This window comes from Monomorium pharaonis, chromosome 10, assembly GCF_013373865.1.
Source record: "Monomorium pharaonis isolate MP-MQ-018 chromosome 10, ASM1337386v2, whole genome shotgun sequence".
Lineage (NCBI taxonomy): Eukaryota > Metazoa > Arthropoda > Insecta > Hymenoptera > Formicidae > Monomorium > Monomorium pharaonis.
Genome location: NC_050476.1, coordinates 7,300,994 through 7,325,596, shown reverse-complemented (window position 1 = coordinate 7,325,596; position 24,603 = coordinate 7,300,994). Strand labels below are relative to the sequence as shown.

General features: G+C 35.0%; 8 protein-coding genes across 11 annotated transcripts; 4 read left to right on the top strand and 4 right to left on the bottom strand.

The window, feature by feature from the left end:
• The first annotated feature begins 1,691 nt into the window (after positions 1 to 1,691).
• LOC105828334 (malignant T-cell-amplified sequence 1 homolog) lies at positions 1,692 to 3,624 on the top strand. Its single transcript, XM_012666606.3, has 7 exons — positions 1,692 to 1,882; positions 2,060 to 2,228; positions 2,453 to 2,605; positions 2,661 to 2,761; positions 2,842 to 2,975; positions 3,074 to 3,141; positions 3,209 to 3,624. The coding sequence occupies exons 2-7, from the start codon at positions 2,218 to 2,220 to the stop codon at positions 3,288 to 3,290; spliced, it is 549 nt and encodes a 182-aa protein (XP_012522060.1). The 5' UTR covers positions 1,692 to 1,882; positions 2,060 to 2,217; the 3' UTR covers positions 3,291 to 3,624.
• On the bottom strand, positions 3,345 to 7,015 carry LOC105828331 (pollen-specific leucine-rich repeat extensin-like protein 1). Of its 2 annotated transcripts, none has more exons than XM_036293295.1 (10): positions 6,749 to 7,015; positions 6,599 to 6,657; positions 6,449 to 6,529; positions 6,100 to 6,306; positions 5,933 to 6,017; positions 5,732 to 5,854; positions 5,484 to 5,656; positions 5,292 to 5,393; positions 5,046 to 5,234; positions 3,345 to 4,961 (listed from the first exon to the last, which is right to left on the bottom strand). In XM_036293295.1, exons 1-10 carry the CDS (start codon positions 6,810 to 6,812, stop codon positions 3,618 to 3,620), a joined length of 2,427 nt encoding a protein of 808 aa, XP_036149188.1. In that variant the 5' UTR covers positions 6,813 to 7,015; the 3' UTR covers positions 3,345 to 3,617. The 2 variants fall into 2 exon arrangements, with proteins under 2 accessions (XP_036149188.1, XP_012522054.1); XM_012666600.3 differs by having other exon boundaries at positions 6,611 to 6,657; positions 6,749 to 7,014.
• Positions 7,016 to 7,684: 669 nt separating this feature from the next.
• LOC105828332 (D-beta-hydroxybutyrate dehydrogenase, mitochondrial) lies at positions 7,685 to 10,179 on the bottom strand. Its single transcript, XM_012666601.3, has 6 exons — positions 9,657 to 10,179; positions 9,111 to 9,194; positions 8,856 to 9,033; positions 8,643 to 8,764; positions 8,432 to 8,536; positions 7,685 to 8,307 (listed from the first exon to the last, which is right to left on the bottom strand). The coding sequence occupies exons 1-6, from the start codon at positions 9,870 to 9,872 to the stop codon at positions 7,909 to 7,911; spliced, it is 1,104 nt and encodes a 367-aa protein (XP_012522055.1). The 5' UTR covers positions 9,873 to 10,179; the 3' UTR covers positions 7,685 to 7,908.
• Positions 10,180 to 10,488: 309 nt separating this feature from the next.
• On the top strand, positions 10,489 to 13,117 carry LOC105828333 (DNA fragmentation factor subunit alpha). Its single transcript, XM_028193997.2, has 3 exons — positions 10,489 to 11,810; positions 11,981 to 12,293; positions 12,475 to 13,117. The coding sequence occupies exons 1-3, from the start codon at positions 11,633 to 11,635 to the stop codon at positions 12,593 to 12,595; spliced, it is 612 nt and encodes a 203-aa protein (XP_028049798.1). The 5' UTR covers positions 10,489 to 11,632; the 3' UTR covers positions 12,596 to 13,117.
• A 443-nt stretch (positions 13,118 to 13,560) lies between these two features.
• Positions 13,561 to 15,942, bottom strand: LOC105828335. Of its 3 annotated transcripts, none has more exons than XM_012666608.3 (5): positions 15,686 to 15,942; positions 15,450 to 15,553; positions 15,176 to 15,257; positions 14,968 to 15,096; positions 13,561 to 14,458 (listed from the first exon to the last, which is right to left on the bottom strand). In XM_012666608.3, the coding sequence occupies exons 2-5, from the start codon at positions 15,531 to 15,533 to the stop codon at positions 14,232 to 14,234; spliced, it is 522 nt and encodes a 173-aa protein (XP_012522062.1). In that variant the 5' UTR covers positions 15,534 to 15,553; positions 15,686 to 15,942; the 3' UTR covers positions 13,561 to 14,231. The 3 variants fall into 3 exon arrangements, with proteins under 3 accessions (XP_012522062.1, XP_012522061.1, XP_036149185.1); XM_012666607.3 differs by having other exon boundaries at positions 15,699 to 15,942; XM_036293292.1 differs by having other exon boundaries at positions 15,450 to 15,942.
• Positions 15,943 to 16,054: 112 nt separating this feature from the next.
• Positions 16,055 to 20,373, bottom strand: LOC105828336 (nuclear exosome regulator NRDE2). Its single transcript, XM_012666609.3, has 10 exons — positions 20,158 to 20,373; positions 19,390 to 20,033; positions 18,918 to 19,281; positions 18,696 to 18,842; positions 18,187 to 18,455; positions 17,737 to 18,065; positions 17,118 to 17,658; positions 16,891 to 17,040; positions 16,636 to 16,811; positions 16,055 to 16,543 (listed from the first exon to the last, which is right to left on the bottom strand). Exons 1-10 carry the CDS (start codon positions 20,216 to 20,218, stop codon positions 16,291 to 16,293), a joined length of 2,934 nt encoding a protein of 977 aa, XP_012522063.1. The 5' UTR covers positions 20,219 to 20,373; the 3' UTR covers positions 16,055 to 16,290.
• Positions 20,374 to 20,437: 64 nt separating this feature from the next.
• LOC105828337 (molybdenum cofactor biosynthesis protein 1) lies at positions 20,438 to 22,812 on the top strand. The gene is made up of 7 exons (XM_012666610.3): positions 20,438 to 20,979; positions 21,094 to 21,211; positions 21,317 to 21,484; positions 21,574 to 21,800; positions 21,889 to 22,113; positions 22,193 to 22,427; positions 22,673 to 22,812. The coding sequence occupies exons 1-7, from the start codon at positions 20,890 to 20,892 to the stop codon at positions 22,726 to 22,728; spliced, it is 1,119 nt and encodes a 372-aa protein (XP_012522064.1). The 5' UTR covers positions 20,438 to 20,889; the 3' UTR covers positions 22,729 to 22,812.
• Positions 22,813 to 22,869: 57 nt separating this feature from the next.
• Positions 22,870 to 24,529, top strand: LOC105828339 (cyclic pyranopterin monophosphate synthase). Its single transcript, XM_012666611.3, has one exon. The coding sequence runs from the start codon at positions 22,904 to 22,906 to the stop codon at positions 23,480 to 23,482; it is 579 nt and encodes a 192-aa protein (XP_012522065.1). The 5' UTR covers positions 22,870 to 22,903; the 3' UTR covers positions 23,483 to 24,529.
• Positions 24,530 to 24,603: the final 74 nt, after the last annotated feature.

The window sequence follows — 24,603 nt, the reverse complement described above, 5'->3', positions numbered from 1 at the left end:
ATTTCTCGAGTACTTGTCCTTCATTTTTATATACCGGGTTTCGCTACAAGAAAACGATAACTTTTGTAACGCGTTGCTCCGTCAGGTCGATTGATCTTTACTTTCTTACGTTTCTTTCTCTATCCTCCATATTATTTCGCCGTGATTTACGAAGCGACGCGAATATCGGAATCAATAGAAAATCATCGTAGCGCATTTCGCAAAGATCAATGTCCGCGATGAAGGACATGCAACATGTTGTTGCGTTTATCACTAGACTTGGAATTGTTTAAATAAAATTATGATGCCTTGTACCCGGTGTTTCTAGCAATACGTACGAGAGGTTGTGCCGCTGTATATTAGATCACTTATTATAAGATGGTAATGATCAATTAGCGTTTTTAAGTATTTTTGAAGATACGTATATGTTATACAAATTGCATAATTTATAATTGCATAATATTTGTTATAGACAACAGCATAATGGACGGGTACACGTCGTTAACATTGTACATTAATTTAAATGTATTTATACTAAAATTCGCAGAATGCGGAATGATGATTTTAGAAAACTGTATGAATCATTTGAAATGGATTTTGGAAGACCCTATTAAATAGATGTGTTCCATAGGTATCCTTTCGAATCTCAAATGCCCATAGGATCGTTTGTATTCTTACCGGAAGTTCTGATATTTCTAAAATAGTCCTTAAGGAATAAGAACTTACCTCATACGCGGTCTCCTGAGAGGTGAGAGGATATTAATCGAAGTGACGTAATGACTGTCGCTTTACATTTGTCTTTCCTCTGATTTATATAACATATTTGTTTTTTATTTATATCACATTTGTTTTTTATTTACATCACATATTTGTTTTTTCCTCGATGCTCTTCGTCAAACGTTACTTGTAAAATAAAATATATACGTCAAAAGATTGATTTATACAAACATACGCACATACACATACACGTACACATACACATTATTTATATTCTTCAGAATTCAATAAATTAATCTTGGAGAGAAAAAAGGGAAGGTGTTTTACTGTAAATAAGAATTTATTATTTTATATTATTTAATATTAATATAATTTATATTATCTTTAAGAAAAATTTATGTTTTAAGAAATCTTATTGCGCTTGTTATTTTAAATCACTTTCGAACTTTGGTAAACTTATATCAATAATCAGCTTGTTAATTATTATTTTTTCTAACAAATAGATTGAATTATCAATTTCTTGTACTTACGTGTATTGAATATGATTCATCACAAAAAAAAGATTAAATTAGAAACAAATATGTATAATTGGAAATCTTGTAAGTGATTCTGCTTTAAGTAATCTTATAATTATAGGTTTTATTGAAATCATCCTTTAAGTTTCAGAAATCGTAAAATTCGATTAGTAAAAATTGTCACACAAGTAAAATCAGAATTATAGAAAAATTATTTAGTTTTTACTAATTACAGCTTAAGGATTGTTCATATTTCAAAATGGTTTTCTAAATAATTTATTCTGATAGTGATTAAAGCATATATGTATATCTTGTTCGTATTATTCAAATTTTTGTATCTTTTTTTTTTATGAGCAAAGATTCGTCCAAATAAATCTGCATACATATGCACCGAAGAATCCACCAATCACTTGTGTCCAATGTGCCTTTACATTGGATAGGATATGATTCGTCGGCTTCCATGTGATCAATACACGTGACTACGCAAATTATCTGCTTATTTATTCGATTTCTGAATGCGTGCTAGTGAGTGACGACTTAACCTCGCTGAAATTTCACACGCTGAGTAAAGTAATAAAACACGTATTAAAATAATCTACAATTTTGTGAAAATTAAGAAATTACTTAATTTAATAATTTAACATTCCAAGATTGGCAGGATAATTACCCAGGTATCATATAACGTCAAGGAAAAGTTCAAGGCACACATAACCTATCAATCTGTGGAGTTTACTCCAAAAAAATTTACACTTCTATAAAAAAACTTAGAATACTCGAAGCTGTATATAATTCCTTCAGAAAAAAATCGATAATAATAATTTTCATAAATTAAAGATAATCACTTTTAGGAGAAAGAAAGAAGATATACACATGCATGTTAACAAAGGTGAAACATCGTTAAGGAAACGTATCTAGGACGAAATAAAATTAGATTCAAATAATCGTCTAATTGAATGCATCATCCGGAAGGTTTCATAGTGATAGTGTATTACGGAAAGTCAAGAAAATGTTTAAGAAGTATGTGTTGCTTACTGTAAAAAGAAAATATTTGCAATTGATTAAATGATTTAAATGTATTTTATGATAGAAAGTGCTCAGCATTTTTGTTTTTCAAAAATATCAATTCAGACAAACATCTGAAATACTACTAAACTAAGTTTTTATCATAATGTGGATATCATTTAAATAATCATTGTTAAATTATACTCGAAACATCACATGTAAATACTAATTTTTGTTAGATTTGATGAGAAAGACAGTGTTTCTGGTGTTCAGCAATTGAAGTCATCTGTGCAGAAAGGAATCCGTGCAAAACTTTTAGAATTGTATCCTCATTTGGAGAGTCACATAGATGTTATAATACCAAAGAAAGATGCTTTTCGCATTGTAAAATGGTAAGTTGCCATATATGCAAAATTTACTCGTAATTAAATAGGTTTTTTTTGTCAGTCACGACCATATAGAAATCATAGTGAATGCAGCAGGGGATCTGTTATTCTTTCGGCAACGTGAAGGCCCCTGGATGCCTACTTTAAGATTATTACATAAGTGTAAGTTTCTTTGTGGCTCAATCGCATAAGAAATAGAGAAAAATTTCTAAATTTTTTAATCTTGCAATACCCATGTTTAGATCCATTCTTCCTGCCGATGCAACAAGTTGACAAAGGTGCCATTCGGTTTGTTCTTAGTGGTGCCAACATAATGTGCCCTGGTTTAACATCAAAAGGTGCCAAGATGATGACTGTGGATAAAAAAACAGTTGTCGTATCCTTTCAAGCGTAAAGCAAATTCATAAAGATTGTGTAAAATGCATTTTAACAAATTTACTTTTTCAACAATGAAATCCTTAACTCAAGATGTAGGCTGTTATGGCTGAGGGTAAACAACATGCATTAGCTGTTGGAGTTACGACGTTATCAACAGAAGAAATGTAAGTCAAAATGATTTTCTCAACATATGCTTTCAATTATTCTACAATGCACATTTCTTATTTATAGCATCAAAGTGAATAAGGGCGTAGGCATCGAAAACTGTCATTATTTGAATGATGGACTTTGGCAAATGAAACCAGTGAAGTAAGATCTAATAACCGATTATACCATAGATTATACTAGGATTGTAATCAAAGAATGATTTCACATACAGATATTTTATTTCTACTTCACCATACAATCGTATTATTCATTTCTACTTTTTTACCACAATTTCGTGTAAAACAATACATTCTGGACAATTTTTGTGTCTACAATGTAGAGTGTAATAAAACCAGGTTATTATTGTACTTCTATCTTATAAATTATAAAATTACGCCGAAAGTAAAGTCTGCTGGCGTCAAGATATAGAGATAAATACAGTCATAATCATGTCATACCAATGAAAATAACATTTGTAAAATAAAAAAAATATTTAACCGGATCCCGATTTAGCATCTATCTGACCCTCTTGATTCTCCGACGGACCGGTACGTTCGTTCTCGCAATGTCCCGCGGACGCAGAATATTGAGTAGGATTGTTGGTATCAGGCGCGGGCGCGGAAGCCACGGCGGCCGGTGTGCCACCTGCGACATTGGCAACGTTATTATTTTCAGGACCGACTGTATGAGGCGACTGTGGATGATAATGCGGACTGTGCGGACTATGCGGACCGTGGCCATGCGGTCGACCCATCGGATGAGGCGAGTATTGCGAGTACGGCTGATGATAATATGGATGAGCGTATTGTGGATAAGGTTGATGATATGGCTGTTGCTGGGAGTAGTTGTAAGTCGGATGCGGTGGTCTCGGAGCTAGCGGAACGTTCTGCGGTTGTTGCGGGCCTGGTCCGGACTGATACTGTTGGCCATACGCCTGATTGGGTGGCATCATTTGCGGGGTATGCGGATTCGCCACTGGTCCCTGTGATGGCAAAATCTGCGTGCTCTGAGTGCCTTGCGCACTCTGATGTGGTGGCATTGAATGATTCGGCAGCATCCCCTGTTGATGAGGATTGTGCTGAATTGGCACCGCAGACGCAGATACTGGTGGCATATTCGGCGGAGCAGAATTTGCGGTTGCGTTCGCACTCGCAACTACTGCGGCAACTGCAGCTGCTGCCGCGGCTGTCGTAGTTGGTTGTTGAGGCGGCATCACTGGAGACTGTTGTGACTGCGGTGGTTGTGGCGGTTGTTGTTGTTGTTGCTGCTGCTGCTGCTGCTGCTGCTGTTGTTGTTGTTGTTGCTGCTGCTGCTGCTGCGGTTGCTGTTGTTGCGATTGTGGTGGCTGCAGCACTTGATGCTGGGGCGGTGGCGGCGGTTGATGCTGCTGGGGTGGCTGTGGTGGTGGTTGATGAGACTGCATCGGCGGAGGAGGCTGATGCTGTTGCAGAGGAGGTTGATGCTGTTGCGGAGGAGGTTGATGCTGTTGCAGAGGAGGTTGATGCTGTTGCGGAGGAGGTTGATGCTGTTGCGGAGGAGGTTGATGCTGTTGAGGAAGTTGATGCTGTTGCTGAGGAGGCACCTGTTGATGCTGAGGCGGCGGCGGCGGCGGTGGCGGATGTTGGGGCGTTTGCGTCTGCTGCTGATGCGGATGCTGCTGTTGGATCGGATTGCAGTACATCCCAACATTGGTCGAATGTTGCTGATTAGCATTCGGTTGTACTACTGGTGCCTCAATCTTATTCTCATTATACGGAGGTGACATTTTCTTGTTCATTTCAACGTTCGGTTTCTCGACGCTACCGGATTTCTTCTCAATCGAATCATTGTCAGAGACCTATACACATGAGAAAGTATTAATATTTTCTTGTACAAAATTATTTTATTAAAAATCTATATAAACGTTTATTATTATTATTACATCAGGCTGGCTCTCATCGTTGAGTGATGCAGGAGTTGGAGTCGGAGTGGAGTTCGGAGTAGATTCGCTAGAGGCTGGTCCATCCGAACGATTTTCTTCCGTTCCTTTTAGTCTCTCTCGTCTAAGAGCTTCATATTGTCGTTCTACCATTTTGTTAAATGTCTCTTCATCTACCGCTGGTTTGCAATGCTGAAAGAAAAAAATAATTTTTTTTCTGCAATATTAATTTTTTAAGTTTTTGAATACCTTTTTCAATTCTTCTTGAAATATTTCACTAGTTTCTATGAATTTACGTTTCTTTGCCTCAAATTTCTCTTCAATTTGTTGTAATTCGGCTTCAAGTTTTTTCTGAAATATTAAAAATATTTCAGAGTATATTTCAATATATACAAGATATTACTTCAATATAAAACAAAACAATACACATAAGTTAATTACCTGATGCATGGTCAAGGATTGAACCTGACGACGTAAAACCTGCATTCTTTGAGTAGTGACTACAGAGCGAACATCTGGAACAACTGTGTCACTAAAAATCTCATTAATGAGCCGATGATTTCTTATATAACGCGAATACGCTACATGTTTCACAGAATACCCATCATCTTGATCTATAAATAAAAATTATTAGTAATAAAAATATATAAATATTTAATAAATAATAATAATCGGTTATTTTTATGTACCATCGTCATCTTCAGCTGGTAAAATATCAATCCTTCTATCCTGAGCCGCTTGACTTTTGCTACTGCCCGACGAACGTTCGTGACTCTCTCGATCATCATTGCTTTGTTGTGCAGCACACAATGCTGTGATAAGTACATTGTAGACAATTTAATCATCACAATTTTTATTATGAGTTTTAAAATCATGTTTATAATACATACCAGACTTGCCACGGTTCTTAGCTGCGATATAAGCTAGGTATGCAGGTGAGTTATGGTATGTTTTCAAACTTTTCTCATACTCCACCTGTTAGTAGTAATCAAACAATAAACATGAATGAGTTAATAAATTATATAATTGTATAAAAATGTAGATCACATTTATGCACCTTCTCAGCTTCATATTCCTCAATAAACTCTGTCTTATCTTCCTCTGGCAAGTCTCTCCACATTTGTCCAATAATCTTACCAATTTCCCATAGTTTTAACTCAGGATTCTGAGCTTTCACCTGATCCCATACCTTTCTACTATATCTCATATATGGCATAAGTGGTTTCTCTGGTGGTTTGGGTGGTTTTGGCATACGAGAGTCAGCCTATAATCATAAAAAAGTAATTATACTTTACAAATAAAACTAACCTTTTTTTCCTGAGATAATAAATTATTAGACTAGTGTAATATTTAATGTAATCTATTACATTGTATTTTTTTAATTTTATATGAAATTAGATACATACATTGGTATTCTTTCCAACTTTCTGGGGTGTAAATCCTGGATGACTATGGGGAGTTTGTACAAACGGGCTCTGGGTATCTTTCTAAACACAAGTAGATTGTTCGATTAAATTCTAATAATTAAGTCTTTAATAATTTTATTACAAATGTACCTGTCTACTTACGCTGTTCGTTGAACTGCTCGAACTCCCACCGGACGCTCTTATACGTTCTGCGCACAACAAAATATACAGTTTAAATACTCCAAAACCAGACTGTCAGCTCCAAGCCAAAAAGAGAGGAAAAGAATGAATTATACTTACGGTTGGAAGCTACGATGTTCGACGTAGCCATCGCGACTTGCTTATAATTCGCTGGCAACGCCATTTTGCGTCACTACGCTCGAACCGGGTCGTTTCACCGTCGAGAACGAAACTCTGAGAAATTTCAGGATGTAAGAATACTCTTCGAGTCGATTAACAACAAAACGTATGCACAGCTTGACACTTCTGCGAGAGAATTCGCGGAAATTTACGAAAGAAAAGAAGAGGAACTAGAAGAATCGCATCCTTTGGCAGGCTTGGCACTTGCATTCGTGGACTCGCCGACTCGCCCTCTGCTGGAGCCGAAACGCCGACTCAACAAAGTCGAGTCAGCCAATGGTGGTGAAGATTCGATCGCACACTGTACGCTCCGATCTGTATCTCTAATGCCATTGGTCAGTCTCAAAATTTTAGCCTCGGTGTGTGTCAGTGTGTGTGCGCGTGCATGTAGTGGTGTGTACTTGTGTAGTTAGATTTTTCATGTTACATGTTTATTTTTATTTTTTACTCAATAATTAAGTAATTTGTCAACCTGCAGAAGAGAAGAATGATTGGAATACACAATTAATGTAATTTAAATATGCAAATAAAAATTGATATAATTTAAATAATACATAACTATTATTCGTCAAATAACATCGAAGGTTATAGTATTATTACTCATAATTAGATTTTCAGCTATCTAATTTTGTATATATTCAATTTGAATGCAATTTACGCTTTAATTTAAATCTTGCACATATATTTTTACATTGTTTTTGAAAGTTTTATTTTAGAATATTGAATTATTTATTTAAAAGTTTGTATCCTTGACACTAATTCTAAAAGTGTCGAGGGACGAAAAACATTAATTGTGCATTTGTGCAGAACCCAATAAGAAAAGTATATTTTGTATGCTGGAAGCCTTGGAAGAATAGAAGTTTTATGAGAGAAGTGTAAGTTTGTAACTTCTATTTAATAAAGTAACTTTATTAAATTTGTACAATATCTTTTTACAGCTGTTTCGCATAGGCAGTGCTTTAAATTACGCGATCTACTAAAAGATTCTTGCCTCTCTGTTTTACCTAATACTTACTTTTAGAGTATTATGTTTCTATCCGAAGAACATATCCTCCTAAATTATATTCTGAGCTTTTAATTTTAATATGTACAGGAGATATTCAATTTGTATACAATATGTCGTAGATCGGTCTTGGTAGGTAATGATTGCACAATGCCTGCATTCTTTCGTTGCGTGATACAGGGGTGTACCGCCTCATTGGGAAAGTCTTTATTACAGCATCCATCAGAGTTCTCGTAACGGCGGTTAAATCGGCCTCCGGTCCCTGGGTATACTTCTCCAGAGCCAGCATTTCCATCTGAAAGAGTTTCTGACCATATTCCCTGCGTGTTTGAGGATCTAGTTGAGTCCACATGTCTCTTGCTTGCTCGAGCAGCGCGGTGTTGTCCTTTAGCCATGCATTACCAGAGACGTACTCCCCAGTCTCAACAATCACGACATCGACACCCCATCTCCGCATCTCTAGTCTTAGGCACGATCCCCAAGCTTCCACAGCAGCCTAAGATATATTTATAATCCTATTGATCTACTCGAGCTTTATTAATGTCCTTCCAGTCTTATGATTATATCATATACAAATAGACAAGTCACGCTTAACTGGGTGTGCAACAAAGAGGATTTACCTTAAGGGCACAATAAATGCCTCGGACGGGACTCGGTATTCGTGCCAAGAGACTGCTGACGAGAACAATTCGGCCCTTTGACCTCCTGACCAGAGGAAGAAATACCTGTTACAAGAAAGAAAAAGAGGGGGAGAGAGAGAGAGAGAGTGTGTATGTGTTAAGTCACGATACCTTACATACCTTTTGACATTTTTATTACGTTTTACAGTACCTGAGTTAAACGCGCCAGGCCAATGAAGTTGATGTCTATGCTTCGCTTAAGAACAGATGGGGGCACCCACTCGCATTCCCCGAGAGTCACCCAGGCAGCAGCATGCACGAGTGCCCACAATCCTGAAATAACGTAGTAACGATGACGTAGATGCAATCTGTTACACTGATGCTCGATAATCTCAGGAAGGTTCAAGGAGATATAGCGATATACCAGGAGCTCCGTCAGGCAAATTTTCGTTGACGTAGAGAAAAGTCGAGTGTATGTCACGTTCGCTGGTAACATCCAGTTGTAGCACATGCAATCTTCCAGACGCGTGATCCTTCAGATTCTGCATAATATCTTCATTTTCAGCTTTGCTATTGCTAAATCCAGCGAATACGGTAAAGCCCTTAAAAAGAGAAATTTGTAGATATTTTTAAATTATTCAACTGCTAACATGAGCTATACGTTTCACGTATACACTACCAAATCGTCCAATTGTTTAGCTAAAGCATATCCGACTCGCGAATCGCAACCTGTGATTAGTACTGCCTTTCCTGCTGCAGTAACCTGTTGCATCGAGTAGATTATTAAGAAACCGTAGTGTTTGTAACTTATTGAATCATGATCTGATGTAATGCACCTTTTGATAACAAAGCCGTTAATCGGACGATAATGATCTCAAAGTGTTTTGCAAAAAGAAAAACGTGTGTAGCAGGAAGTATGGAAGTATGTAATGATAACAGATGTATTATGCTGCAAAAAAGGTCAGAGGTTTCGATCAGGTCTGGTGTGAAAATCCCATGAGAATTCCAATATAGAGGGCCTTTGAACTTTCAAATGTATGACATTATAAAAGGTGAGAAAGGGACACATGGTTTAGTCTATAGGGGTGGGACATGTTCCCTAATTTATTGAAGGTCAGAATGAGTTATTATTGGGTCCTTTTATGTAGTCGTAAAATTTTGTATAAAATTCAATTATTGAGAGATAAATAATAAAAAATGAAGCGTTACACAACATCTCTCTTACCTTTAGATTGTGATAGAATAATGTAGAGCCTACAGATATAAGCAATAGCAATAAGAAGAGTACAAAGCTAGATGTTTGTGAAATCCCGAAAGTGTTCAATATAGTTGCCAGGATGACTGCTATCGCATGTGAAAATGCGATGGGTAGTAGACACCTTTCTGCTAATTCCCATGTCTGACTGTCGTCAGTCTCTTTGTTTCCACTCGATGACGGCATTCTTGATATCCAGATTTTATATCAAAACCTAGTAAAACGTGATTAGCTCCATTCGAGTAAATTTGTGGCTCACCGAGGAGCCCTAACTGGGCTATGCTGAGCTAACTTTAAACTTAAAACAGTGTCTAGTCTCATTGATCTAAATATAACTACAGTGCTGTGTCTTAAATTCAAAGCTCCTAGCAGATTGAAATACTGGAGAATCGAATTTATAATATCAATTATGAATTTTTTATTAAATTATGCGCGCGCGCGGACGCGCACACACACACACACACATACATTACAATTTTTGTCTAACGTCACAATAAATAATGTACAAAAGTACATGTAGTATAATAAAAAATAAGAATGTGTAAAGTATGTTAATTTAATTATTTATATAAAAATTATATAATATATAGATTATTCACATTCATTTATTATTTATTATTTAATTTTTATTGTAATAAACTTTATATTTAAATCTTTTGCAAATAAATTGTAAAAGAATGCATGAAATTCTTTATTGGATTTAAAATCGTTATCTCTTCTTTCACGACATGCACAGTTTTTATTTTAAAATATGTCTAAATATAGTACAAAATAATAAGAACAAAATAATTTTTCTTTATTTCTATTTTTTCTTTAAATAATCTTGGAAATTTCGGTTCAGATCGCATATTATCCGAACTATATATATATATATATATATATAGATATAGATATATGAATATCACAGAATCGTTTTTATTTTCAATCTCCCTCTGGTTTTCAAAGAAGTGGATCGATGGCACGTGTCGTGAATTATCTCATCAATCCATGTATTTTACATCGGTCCTCTTTGGTGACGATGCGCGCCGAGGTATTTTTGTAAATTTCTCATCTCGTCGCGCTGATAAAAAAATAAGCGCGGCTACGGGCGGAGTGGGGTAAGTTATTGATTTCCGTGTAGGGGTGTTATAGCAAGAGGGTTGGATGGATAGGCAGAAGTGGGTGGGGTAGATGCTGTGTCGGGGTGTCTCTTGCTCGCGCGTATATACCTGCGAGAGAGTCTACAGAGGGTATAAATAGAAGGGGTAGTTGCACCGTTGACCCAGTGTTGGGTTGACACACGGTCAGTTCAGTCACTCGAGGCATCTCACGCACTCATCACTCTCTTTCTTTTTCTCCTTCTGTCGCGTCGCACAATCGCTGTTGCCACCGCCTTCTACTGATTTTTTTATCTACGTAAATTGTTGAAGAAGAGAAAAAGGAGGTCTCGCTCAAGTCTTCGCTGACCCTTCAGGTCAATCTGACGCGATCCTGAAGCACTGCCCTTTCATACCTGTTTGCTTCTTCCGAGTGCGATTTTTTATCCGAAAAATTGTCAAATAGTGATACAATCGCAACCTGGTGCTTCATTGTCGAAAGGAATACCTTTTGACGATAAAAGAAATAAGAAACAGAGTTATTTCTACACCCCGTGTTCATCGTAATTGTTCGTTACATCTTTACACGCATAAGGGCGTATTCCTTCTCGTCTCATCGTCAGACGCGGGTCACTCGAATCTTCCCCCGACATATCGTCGAGGCACGGACCAACTAATGTGCAACGAGAATCAGGCCTTAGCAGAAGTCAATTCTCTACGGGAGAATAAATTCTTTCTGACTTAGACGGTGACTGGGCGTCAGAAATCTTCAGTTTCGAAACATCGAATTGAAATCGGACTGACAAATCAATTTCCAGCGACTAGTGCAGCTAAAATTCGTTTTCGTTCGTCCATCGTTAAAGAAGAAAAATGTCAGAAACAACCGCAATTACGCAGGGGATGGGCAATCCTTACAAGATAGTCGATCACACCAGGGAGCGACGAAAGGGCATCACCGCCTCATCGCTGAAGGAGTTGACCAACATCGCACGCAGCCGACTGTCATTGCCCGTGGATGCTGATCTAACAATCGTGCTTGAACAGGATGGTAAGCGAACATTCATGCTACAACATACAGCAATTATTTATTATATCTGTCTCTTTGATATATTAAATACAGATAATTGTTGCGAAACACGTACTATAAGAATTATTCAATTACTATAACTGTTTTATGAGGCATGAAGTCACATTTGCATATGCTGATGAATGTTACAGGAACAGAGGTAGATGATGAGGAATATTTCGCTACGTTAGAAAGAAACACGAGCTTGATGGTGCTGCATGGTGATCAAAAATGGGTCGCTGCAGGTGGTGGCAAGACAGCATCTCGTTACATCGTCGTAGATGATATGGATAACGTGGATGATGCTTCAAGAGTGGATAAGATTCGACGACAGCGAATGCCCATTGAGCCCCTGGTGTCGTCGTTGCATGGCGACCCGTCGCATATCTCGCTCTTGGGAGGAAACGACTTGGAATTACTCAGCGACATGGATCCTGACAGTTTAGCTGACATAGTGCCTGACAGGTAAGCAATGGAACCAAAGTAACTTTGATTAACATAACCGTTGATAAATTCGATCGGTGGAATTGTTCGCAGGAAGATTTCTAATTGTACGATTTATAGTTTCTAGTCTAATCTTTCTTTAATATCTTGTTAAGTAATTATCTTAGGATAGCATCATTTATTTCCCTGTTTGTTCTCGCAGACTCTTCCTCGAGCAGTTGAAGGAAGCTTCAGGTAGATTCTTAGCGGAGAAACGACAAGCGCAGGAGTCCATGGCCCTTCTCCAGATGTACGCGACCGGTGGTGAGATGGAGCGAGCGTAGGCCATGTGGGGGGTGGGCGCCCTCACATTAGCAAATATGTACAGAGTGCGACGCCGAATATTCTATAAAGGTCGCCAACTACAACAAACTCTGATCTTATTCTGGAATTGAGCCCATCGCTGCTATTTACACAAACCGGTAGAGTAACTGAGAACACGAGCGTCAATCGCTCAAGCTGAACACAGCTGTCAGTGAAGAAGAGAATCTTATATGTTACTCTCGTGTACGAAGAACGCGAGATGAAGAGACACTGTACAGAAATACAAATAATTTGCGTTTGCCCAACAATTTAGTAATAACAATAATAATAATAATAATAATAATAATAATAATAATAATAATAATAATAATAATAATAGTAATAGGTTTCGCGTTTTAGAGGAAATAGTAGCTCTAAGTTTTTTGTAGAATTTTTTTAATCTATATACACATGATTCAGTGGCACAACTATGCTTTGGCAATACATTACATCTTTAGTGAGCGTACGGAATTGCTTTAATACGACGTAAATGAAAAAAAAAACTAACCGGCAGAATTATAAATGTGCAATTTAATTGCTAATTGGTCCGAATAATACGAGTACATAAGAGAAGCTACGTGAGAATGTTTTAGAGTGGATATTCCGTCGCGACATTGCCATATCAAGTCTTAGAAAACGTGTTTCATTTATGGGATTTTTGTACTTAGATACGTCACACCGAGATTTGGTTCAACGAAGATCGATGGAATATTTAAGACTGAATTTATAGGGAAAACGAAAACCATCCCCATTGAAATCACCAATTCATTGTACACTAACATTAGCGACGTAATAACGACAAAAAAATCGATATCAGCCCTTTGATACCAAAATTGTGCTATTTGATAAAAAAAGGAACACGTGGAAACCTATAGCAAAGAAAGGACATAGGTGTTTCTGACAAGACTATGCATACACATAGGTACTAAATATTACACTTTTATGATTATATAATCAATAAACGAGCAATGTATTTACATTATATATTCCGCGAAAGTCACGAAATCAAAGTATATAATACAGAATACAGTTACGATACATTTTCTAAAACCGTAATGAAAGTGTATGTCTACTCTCCGCAGAAATGTCCTGTATCAATATCGTGACCTTCTTTAATATATATATCGTAATATAATTATCACACGTACGACTCTTGCGCACTAATAATATTAGTACACGCATTATACATATTTGTATTAGAACTCGTACCGCCGCTTTGATTGAAATTTACAGAAGTGAAAAAGCCGGCGAGACAGCCGAAGTATCAAACTATTTTACTGTATGTATTTTTAAATATCAGGCGCAATTTGATTTCGCAGATCGATCTTAGGATATTAGTTTATAATGAATTGATGTGATTGATACTATTCTCGAAACAAACGCGAGACGACGCATTGGAAAGTATAAGGACACATTAAATAGTACTGCCAGTTAAATGGAAGATCGATTAATGCTCAACAATGTCCCCGATCTCAAAGAGGAACTTGCATTTTTTTCAACACCCGCATCTAATGCGCGGTACCATGATGATGGCATTATATATAACTAAGCACATACCTGTTACTCATTGCTACATGTATATCTTAAGAATAGAGACGCACTTAATAAGTTTAACGGTTAAGTTTTAACGGAATGCAAGAAATTGTCGTTTACGAGTTGATGTAGAGCATTGGAAGCGTCCTTCACTCGGCTGGACGCGTTGCGTAATTGATACACAGCCTCTTGTAACACCAGTTCACTTCTCAGCAACTGTCGATTAACAGCTGACAATTCTTGCACGCTGGTCGTGATCGCGCCTTCGGTCATTTGCAGAATATCTCTATCCAAGGTTTCATTACATTCGTCTGTTCAAGTTTAACATATGTCAATTTTAAAGATGTTCAAAATTAATAAGCGCGATACGTAATACATATAAATATGTCGTTTTTGTTCTTTAAGATAATTTTATGTCTTTCATAAACGCTGTTTTATAAGAACTTATAAGAAAATTCTTTGTACAGTATAACATAGATAAACACTGTAATTATGCGAATATATCTGTGCAGCAAAGTAAAATTGAGTTAGATAAAAATATGGATCACTGAAAAATAAGTTAGCGATATTCCACATGTGAACAGTCTCGTATAATACTGTTTAGCTATAGTTATGTGCACATTGTACTGCTGTAATATTAATAAACGAATGTTAACAAAAGTAAAACTAGTTGTTGTTTTATTTACATTTTATTTAACATATGTATAAGCATGTAATAGTTTTCAATACTTGATACCTTTGTAGATAATAGATGAAAATATAAATATGAAATAAGTTAGGCAATATAATTATATAAATCGTAAATTATTAAATAACTTACGTAATTTTTTATGAAGCAAACTATTGTACTTGATAGAACTTTTCTTAGATTTTGGTATCTTAAGATCTGTATAAGGTGGGCAAGCCATGGCATCTACTGCTCCACTAACACTACTCAAACTTGTCAGATCTACAAATAAAAATTCAGTGTTATTTAAATAAAAATCAACTAACTTAAAGAAAAATTACACAGTATAAATAAAATTTACCATCATCTGACTCTGGTGCTTCGCCTGAGATAATGGTACCACAGTAAGTTGATGGTGTTCGTGTAGTAGGAAATCCTAAACCCTATGTGTAGCAAAATTTATAGATAAATCTTTTCTATGTTAATTGCATATTAAGACTGTTTCGAAATTCACTGCCAATACTATAGTACACTATATGATGTTAACTGTAAATTTTCAGTATTGGCAGTGTATATCGGAACACAATCTAAATTAAAAACCTTTAGTATAAAATATAATATGGTAATATACATACTGTGACAATGTTTGTCGCATCGTCATCGGACTCTGGAGCTTCTCCAGAAACAACTACAGCTTTTAAATCCATTTTTTGAGACATATTTGATATTTATAAGATTTCTATAACGTTACAATAAAAAAAGACAATATAATGCATAAATACAATAAGACTTTAATGACATTAAGAGAAGTAATTATATCTCAATATATATACTCTTTATTTAAAATAATTTGCTTTTTATTAATACTTACGCTCAATACTTACGTATAAATGACTATCAATTTGAGGTTAATTTTGTTACTAAAAAATTTGTACAGATTTGTAGAACGTTATTACCGATAATCTTAATAAAAAAAATAATGTACTTAATTTAAAATAGTAAAATTTTTTATTTTTTAAGTTTGTTTATAATTTAATTCTATGTATAAATTTTTCTTACTATATCACTGATCTAACTAAAGACTTTAGATGTGAATATGACATTGCTTACATTATCACTATCGTGTATGTGTATATTTTGATTTAGTAAATAAAATATGGATTTAATGTAAAAAATAATTAATATATAATATAAATAATTAATGTAACACAATTTAACAAATATGACTCAAGACAATTGGTTTTAAATGTGATACTGAATTAAAATGCTTTATTTTATACATTTTATACATTTCTTATTTTACATATTGCGAAATAAGTAAAAAACATATGTACATAGATACTATTTATTCTCAAATATTTTTAAATTTGGAAGTTATATGTAAATTTATATTCAGGTATGCTTCTATAATTTATCAGAAAATAGCGTATAAATTAAAGAACATTATAGTTTTTCTTACAAATATCTGAAATTATATTAACCACGAAGAATATCTAATTCTTCGGGTGTAACATGCATTCTTAATTCTTTCTCGCGTATCAGATCTTGGATCTGTGTGAGAAGTTGAGGCGCTACTTCAGCTGCATCTATATAAATACTTCTTGCCCATGGGCATTGTGTGACACTCTCGTGATAAATCTCTTCTCCCTTTTTTTCGCATAAATTATGTTCGCGTAGAAAGAGCATATACAGTCTCCACAATAATGGACAACATCGAGTTGATGGTATTCTGAAAATAATTTTATATATAATATAGCATATATAAAATAATAAATATTTATATATTTAAGTATTTGGCATCTTACAAAAATTTAATTGTACCTAGAGAGTGTTAAATGAAATGATAATAGCTTATTCAATGCAGCATTCATTGGATCAGGTTGATCAAGTTTCATTAGGAGACTAATACGTCTACGAGCAGCCAGACACATCGCTATGGCTCGCCACAATTCAATCTTAGTGCTTCTACTATTGAATCTCCAGGTCGGCAATTCACTCTAAAATAATTATTGTAATTTTATTATCGATTTAGAAACGTATATATAGAGCAATTGTTACAATTTAATCATAGTTTACCTCTATGCCAGCAAATACAGATAGAGCATAAAAGTTATTCGGATATATATTTAAAGTTTTGCTCAGTATTTCTTTCAGCACATTTTGCATGTTCTGAGTTCGTTCGTGATGTAATTGTAAAATTGCAATTTGACTTTCGTACAACATTTCCTGCAATAGAATAAAATTGTTTTAATTTATGCATATACCTATTAGTAACAATTTTGTTCGTTCATAATAAACAGTACCTGTAAGTAAGGATAATCTTTGGAATGATCGATACAGCTCCTCAGTGTATTAATAACAGTTTGGATATCACCATCTTTAATATACAGAAAGTACGCATAACATACGACAGCGTCGCATTCTAAGTTCGACAGAAAGAAATTATCTTTTTCTTTCTCATCAAAAGGAATTCGCAAAAAGTCTTGTACATACGAATGTAAATACGCTTCTATTAGTGATTCTTGATTTTCGCTTTCATTAGGTATCATTTGACTAAAGACTTTTAGTATCCATAGTCTGTGCGACTCGTTGTATGTTCTAATATCAAGCAAAGTTTCGATAAATGTTCTATATAGGTTAAAAAGCGCTGCTCTTTCACACATGTTTGTAATCGCAGATGGACGTGTTCCTTGAGACTGAATGGCAGTCTCAAGAATATTCATACAGTTGCTGAATCTGCCCATTTCCAGTTCTATTAGGGCATATTCCTTATAGAAATATAAGTTATTTCTATTTTCATCTTTTTTTAAAAATTCTTTCAATGTTGCTCTCAATTTCTTTCCTCTGCAATAAAAAAACTTAATTATTTCCTTAATTAAACAAAATTAAAACTATTATATCTTAGGCAAACATGGTCCTTACTTATTGTCGTGCTTTAAAGGTTCATCTTTGTTAAGAAAAATCAATAGTCTTTCTAATCGCAACCACCAGACATATATACTTGTCCGTTGTAAAGAGGGAAGACTTTCTGCGATTGTATGAAAAATTTTGCGTACAAAATCTAGATACGGTTCTTGCGCCGGATGAAACTTAAGATACTGAGGACCTGATGTTAAACGTCCTTCAAGAACATCCTTCAATAATTCTTTTCTTTGGTCGTGACCAGCCATTTCACCTACCATAGGATAAATAAATGGAAGTAATGCTTCTAAGGATTCTACTCCCCAATTAAAGTTCTTCAATGATAATTCCTGTAAAAATAAATTTTTTTTGTAATTTTTATTTGTATAACTGTATAATTTTTCTAAATTTCTTATAGTTCCATGTTTTACAGATTGCAATATATTTAATAAATAAAATAATATTGCTTACTTTCATGTAGTAATCACGACAAGGTAGAAGTGGTACTTTGAGACATAAAAGAGAATAGATAGCCATTTGAAAGTTTGAATTGCGAGAAAGAATTGGATGTACAAAATCTGCTACATCTTCTGGTAAAATAAACCTTCTAGAATCTCCAACCAATTCTAACTCATCCCTATTAACACTAATCCAATGGCAATTCTCTCTCAATGACTCTGTTCTTTGCCACAGCTGATTTAGTGGTAATCGCGACATCAATATCATTTCTTCCATTCCAACTGAAAATCAATATTATTATTATTATCAATAATGTTAATAGCATATTATTATATCGTAAGACTTCTATTAAGTTTTTTTTTTTTAAATTAATCACGCATTTTAAATTTATAACCACATTATTTTTCATTATATTTACCTTTTCAAAAATTATCATAGCTTGACATTTATTTTTCCTGTAATTTGAGTAATTTGTGCTTAATAGAAGTCTTTTATTATCACTTACAATATTATGTACTCACTTATTTTTTTTTCATCTATGGATCCTCGAAAAGATAAACTATTTTTGTTTAAGTTTAAATTCAAATTTAGATTCAAGCGTATTGTTTCCCACATTTGTTCCCACAGTCCTGTATGTCTCAGAAAAATTAAGCATTGATATAGCATATCTATAAAAACATAATAAATCAAATTAATATATGAAAAAATATGATAAAATTAAAAGATCATAAATTCCCACTTACACAACAACTGTGCATCGTAGATGGTAGGATTTGTTCTCGCGCGCTGTCTCAAAACGCAGAAACATTTTGAATATAAATCCAATACTCGTGGAACAGTACACATTGCTACTGAAGCTTGCGTGACCATAATAAAGTGTTGCCATAATATAATATTCCCTGAATCTTTATTAACCAATGTTTCCAATTGATTCGATAATTCGTCAGACGGTGTTAACTCGGTCATAAAATATAGCTTTAATTTTAATAATTCTTTGGAATCTGCATTTTTCTCAAGCGCTTTTTCGACAATGGATAATTTTTTTAATACTGTAGATCGATACGGATCTTCAGTTAATTGATGTCTCTGATAATAAGTCAATGTATCCTGTAACATTTATATTGAAGTATTACTAGTTTAACTTTGTATAATGTACATTAAAACATGACAATGTTATTAGTAACCAAAATGCACAAGGAATATTTTATCAATTACCTGAAAATTAATATATTGCAGCCAAAGTTCAATATTATGTGGGTTCTCTGTGAGTTGTTCATTGTATTCTCGAGTTTTGCATTTCTGTTCCTCTTCCAAGTTCTTACACCAAGAAGGTAGACTTTCATCTGCATCGTCTTGCATTGTCTCCTTCTTATTTGTTTTCTTAATAACTGTGTTCTTCTTCTTCGTTGATTCTGCAGAATCAATATTTTTAACATAATATCTGTGAAACAAGTTCTTCTTTGGTCGCTTGCGGTTAATATAACCAAGAGATTTTTCACTAATGTCATAATACGGCCTTGTTCTAGGACCAAATGTATTTATGTTATTGTTTCCTTTATCTCTACGCCTGTCTTCAAAGTACACATTCTCTACATCCAGTTTATAATTTGACTTATGCCATTTACTGTCATGTGTATGTCTTTTTCTTTCAGTTTTTTGTTCCTTACTGGTTTTTTGTCTAGCATGTATCTTTGTGTCTTGAGGAACTGTTTCAGGTGATACTTGTTTTTTTGCAAACGAAAGTTCATCTTTATTTTCATGTAAAGACTCATCCGATGAGGAGTATAAGTCAGGAGGTTCCACTTTAGGTACTTGAGTTTGAAAACTTGAATTCGACAACCACTCTGTGGAAACATTACCTGAAAGTATACAATATCGAAGTATATTAATTTCGAGACCAAAAAATAACATATTATTGAAATACTTGTCTGTGATTATAATGTAAACACAGTGTAAACATTGGATAAAGTTTGAAATAATTACCTGCATCGTTACAACTTGTCGATTCAGTTTTGTCATGCGAATAAGCAGGAAAGAGAGACATTTCTTCTTTTTTCACTTCTTATCTTATTTTCCTTTCTTTACAATGCAAAATATTAAGTTTTTCTTTCAACGGCCTCTTTCTAACCTCGTTAAGTTAACAATTGTCGAAGGTTGGTAACTGTGATACCTTCTGTTACCTTGTTTTCGATCGAATTGCTTCTCTTTCTGGTTGCAACGAAGTGATGGCGTCGCTGCAAACATTCCGATCAGCTGTTTTGCAAGTTTGCAACGTGTCAACGGGGTCCGGGGACTCCGGGGATCGCAGCTGATAACCGCAATAGAGCACATGAGACAGGTGATTGACAGGTGGCAGACAATGGAGCGTGATTGAAGCTGATGTGAGAAAAGGGGAGCAAAGGATGATTCAGTGTCTCGAGCAGTCCGGGGCGCGCAATTCAACTGTGTTCGACATATCAGACGATGTAGCGCTCGCTCAGATAAAGCGGAATGATACTGCACTTATTGTTAGATAAGGACGCAAAACTATGGTCACAAATAATTGCTAATTACCAATTATATAATTGCTTTATTCGCTCCAAGGATACGCAGTAAGAAAAGGATGCGTTACCGCATGACCGAGAACGTAACGTCGACCAGTGAATGATACAACGATTGTTTTATTCTCTCTTCCATTTCTTTTTTTATTGCCTCCGGAGTCTGTTGATCCCATAAATGTTTCGAAGGTGCATTCTCATTAGAGGGCTTCGCGGTACCGCGAATGCGTCGACGGAGGCTGTTGCAGCTGCAGAGACCCCGTCCCGGGTAAGGTCTTCATATTTGTCATAGCACAGTCTATTTTTTATGATCTGACATTTTTATGCGTCAAAGATAATCCAAAGAATTTTTTTACAAATGTATTTCCATTTTTTATTACAGTTGCAGCGGCTCAGAATCAAGTTGCGGGAGGACGAACAACATGGGATACTCACGGACACGTTTGGACGTGTGCACACGTATCTTAGGATTTCTTTAACGGAACGTTGTAATCTCCGCTGTGAGTTTCTTCTTTAAAATCGTATAAGTTTTCCTTGAAATTGTTGCATGCGAGTTCTCTTGAATTAAATGACACAAAATATCATGTTTTTTTTATTCATTATAGGTACGTATTGCATGCCTGCAGAGGGTGTTAAATTAACCAAGACGGAAGGTATCCTAAGAACGGACGAGATAATACAGATAGCCGATCTTTTTGTTAAAGAAGGAGTGCGTAAAATACGTTTGACTGGCGGCGAGCCCACAGTTCGAAAAGACATTATTGATATAGTTGGTAAAGTCTATTTCTCAATATTGAACTGCATTTAATTATTTTAACATTATTTCAATTTTAAAAATATATTCTGTAATATATAATTATAGGACAATTGAAGCAATTGAAAGATTTGGAGCAAGTGGCGATCACAACTAATGGGCTAACTCTGACACGTCAATTACCAGCTCTTCAGAGAGCAGGGTTAGATGCGCTTAATATATCATTAGACACTCTCAAAGAAGAACGCTTTGAGCTATTCACTCGCAGAAAGGGCTGGGCAAGAGTTATGGCTTCCATAGATCTTGCTGTTCAGCTTGGGTATAATCCCGTGAAGGTAATTCGATAAAAAACTATGTAAATTTTAAACATACATTATTACATACTGTATATGCCTTATATAACGATTTCTTTGTAATGGCCAGGTCAACTGTGTGATAATGCGAGGACGTAATGACGATGAAATAATTGATTTTATCGGCTTTACGAAAGACAGGCCTATCGATGTACGTTTTATAGAGTACATGCCGTTTCAAGGGAACGAATGGAAGGAGAATAAAATGGTTTCTTTTGAAGAAATGAAAGCAATAATCCGAGGGAAATATCCGAATTTCCAAGCTCTACCAAATCAACCTAACGACACGTCTAAGGTTTGTTTCTCTGTATTGTTTCGATAATACTATAGTTGAATTATTTGAAATTGAATTCTATACAGTATGCTCTCGACAGGCCTATCATGTACCAGGATTCGTAGGACGAGTTGGATTCATTACGTCCATGAGTCAACATTTCTGCAATTCGTGTAATCGTTTAAGAATAACGGCGGATGGAAATTTAAAAGTATGCCTATTTGAAGGAAAAGGCGAAGTCTCACTTCGAGACGCTTTGCGAAGTAAAGCTTCGGAAGATGAACTCAGGAATTTGATACGAGGAGCAGTATCGCGAAAAAAGAAGCAGCACGCAGGTATGCTATATATGTTGATTAAGGCGGCTAGAATGCGCGGTATTTCATAATAAAACTTTTAACTCTTTTTTTTTTAAATCTTTTCGTAAAAATATTTTTAATTGTTTAAAGATCTTGTTCTTGGATTTTACTTTGTTCTCTTTATCGATATTTTTTCCCTGTTATCTCCGTTTATTTTATATAAACTGTAGCAGTATCGACAAACCGATCAAGTTTATATCTTTACCGTGACACGTGTGTTTCAGGGATGTTCAATCTCACTCAGATGGAAAATAGGCCAATGATTCTGATTGGGGGTTAATTAATCATTACGATAATTAAATAATTCTATTAAAACACATTCGGCTTTGTCGAAACGCGCACAGATATTATTGTAAACTCTCCAATTTCTATGTTGACATAGTATTAACTTTTTAGAACTAATTTTACAACGTATTTACGTTGCAGCAAATTGTAAGGAAAAACTTTCTTACAAAATGGGTAACATCACGTCGATGCAGTACAAATTCATACATTTTCCATATAATATTCTCAAGTACCTTAAAAGTAATGCAAGTATTAGAATGTATTCATCATTGTCGCATATAGACGAAACCGGTAGAGCGAATATGGTAGATGTTGGTTTGAAAAACGACAGTAAACGCATAGCGATAGCAAAAGGTTTCGTAAAAATAGGTCCTGTTATCAGTAATTTAATTGCGGAAAATAATGTAAAAAAAGGCGATGTGTTATCGGTGGCTCAATTGGCCGGTATTATGGCAGCGAAACGTACTTCTGACCTCATACCATTATGTCATCCGCTCTCCTTATCTTATGTAAATGTACGCTTAAAATTGAACGAAAAATCGTACACAGTCGAAATCACGTCGGAGGTCAGATGTACCGGCAAGACTGGCGTCGAAATGGAAGCTTTAACCGCAGTGAGCATAGCGGCTCTCACGATCTATGATATGTGTAAGCATGCGGCTAAACCTGGTACAATGGAAATATATGGTATAGAATTGGTGTCCAAAACGGGTGGCACAAAGGGTGACTTTGCGATAGATAAAGCTTAAAAACGGTATCTTCATCCTATCGACCGCACGTATCATCGACAGGATGAAGATTCATTCTGCTGTGATTATTTATTAAATAACAGAACAGAGTACAAGATTCTAAAACGTGCAAATATGTCTAAAGAAAAACAATTATTAATGTATTTAGATTATCTGAAATGTCTATTATGTATAGGATTTTATATATATTTTATAATATATGGCAAGGGGAGATATAACTACATTTTACATACATATATATATATATATATTAGTGATAAAAGAATTATTAATGTTACGTAATTATTAATTTTTTTTCGAAATGGCTGTATGTTCAGCCTTGTCTATTATTTTTGTAGTTCTATACATGTCAATAATATAAAAATAAGCTATTATATCGTTCCGCACAACGAAAACCATGACCGTTCCGGCTTGGGACATTCGACAACTTTTTTTCTTAATTTTTCTTTTTATAATTTAAAAAGACCTTTCGTAAATTACGTAAAATCTTAAATGTAAGTGGAAAAAATGTTGGGTAGAAAAAAACAGTAATTATAGCAAAAGTCATGAATCAGACGCAGATATGCATAATCAGGTAGAGATATATTTACGTGAATAAAAAATGTGTCTGTAATTTAAGTAAATACGTATATATTTATTTAAATCAACGAGGTAATTATCGGAAAAATGTTACTACGATTATGTACGGAATGTTAGAAAAAAGTTTGTAAAGAATCCGTACGTATTGTTGTGAAAGCCAGAAGAGAAATTAGGAGCAGAGCGCAATAAGTGGAAATAACCACCAGCGCTTGTATTGTTGTACCTTGAGAGAACTTCCGACTTGCTCTTTTTAATAAGCATTTAATATTACCGCGAGGATGAACGCCGAGGGAACGAAAGCACCCGTTGAAGAAAACACAAAGAGGTGGTAAAATACGTAAACGGATCTTGCCAAGAGAGTTCTCCTATATTACGAGTCATACAAATGATTTATATTGTATTTTTTAAGAATATTGTTACATTGTTGAAAGATTTTATCGGAATATATTGTTTAATATACAAGAGAAAGGAGCTTTCTTGTGTATATACGTCCTTTCCTTTATTTTCTTATTTATGCGCAAGAGGAGATTGTGCCTTAGAAA

Coding starts and splice junctions, on each gene's coding strand:
- LOC105828334 (XM_012666606.3), top strand. Junction 2,762..2,841: donor TTTAAGATTATTACATAAGT/GTAAGTTTCTTT, acceptor ACCCATGTTTAG/ATCCATTCTTCCTGCCGATG. Junction 2,976..3,073: donor TGGATAAAAAAACAGTTGTC/GTATCCTTTCAA, acceptor CTCAAGATGTAG/GCTGTTATGGCTGAGGGTAA.
- LOC105828331 (XM_036293295.1), bottom strand. CDS start 6,812: ATGGCGTTGCCAGCGAATTATAAGCAAGTCGCGATGGCTACGTCGAAC. Junction 5,855..5,932: donor TAAGAACCGTGGCAAGTCTG/GTATGTATTATA, acceptor TACTTATCACAG/CATTGTGTGCTGCACAACAA. Junction 5,235..5,291: donor TTCAAGAAGAATTGAAAAAG/GTATTCAAAAAC, acceptor TTTTTCTTTCAG/CATTGCAAACCAGCGGTAGA.
- LOC105828332 (XM_012666601.3), bottom strand. CDS start 9,872: ATGCCGTCATCGAGTGGAAACAAAGAGACTGACGACAGTCAGACATGG. Junction 9,195..9,656: donor TATTCTATCACAATCTAAAG/GTAAGAGAGATG, acceptor TCGATGCAACAG/GTTACTGCAGCAGGAAAGGC. Junction 9,034..9,110: donor CTAAACAATTGGACGATTTG/GTAGTGTATACG, acceptor TCTCTTTTTAAG/GGCTTTACCGTATTCGCTGG.
- LOC105828333 (XM_028193997.2), top strand. CDS start 11,633: ATGTCAGAAACAACCGCAATTACGCAGGGGATGGGCAATCCTTACAAG. Junction 11,811..11,980: donor AATCGTGCTTGAACAGGATG/GTAAGCGAACAT, acceptor TGAATGTTACAG/GAACAGAGGTAGATGATGAG. Junction 12,294..12,474: donor GCTGACATAGTGCCTGACAG/GTAAGCAATGGA, acceptor TTGTTCTCGCAG/ACTCTTCCTCGAGCAGTTGA.
- LOC105828335 (XM_036293292.1), bottom strand. CDS start 15,533: ATGTCTCAAAAAATGGATTTAAAAGCTGTAGTTGTTTCTGGAGAAGCT. Junction 15,097..15,175: donor AGCACCAGAGTCAGATGATG/GTAAATTTTATT, acceptor TTTTATTTGTAG/ATCTGACAAGTTTGAGTAGT. Junction 14,459..14,967: donor TTTGCTTCATAAAAAATTAC/GTAAGTTATTTA, acceptor AAACTTGAACAG/ACGAATGTAATGAAACCTTG.
- LOC105828336 (XM_012666609.3), bottom strand. CDS start 20,218: ATGTCTCTCTTTCCTGCTTATTCGCATGACAAAACTGAATCGACAAGT. Junction 16,812..16,890: donor CTGTATTTGCTGGCATAGAG/GTAAACTATGAT, acceptor TAATTATTTTAG/AGTGAATTGCCGACCTGGAG. Junction 16,544..16,635: donor TTTCATTTAACACTCTCTAG/GTACAATTAAAT, acceptor AATTATTTTCAG/AATACCATCAACTCGATGTT.
- LOC105828337 (XM_012666610.3), top strand. CDS start 20,890: ATGTTTCGAAGGTGCATTCTCATTAGAGGGCTTCGCGGTACCGCGAAT. Junction 20,980..21,093: donor CTGCAGAGACCCCGTCCCGG/GTAAGGTCTTCA, acceptor TTTTTATTACAG/TTGCAGCGGCTCAGAATCAA. Junction 22,114..22,192: donor AACCTAACGACACGTCTAAG/GTTTGTTTCTCT, acceptor TGCTCTCGACAG/GCCTATCATGTACCAGGATT.
- LOC105828339 (XM_012666611.3), top strand. CDS start 22,904: ATGGGTAACATCACGTCGATGCAGTACAAATTCATACATTTTCCATAT.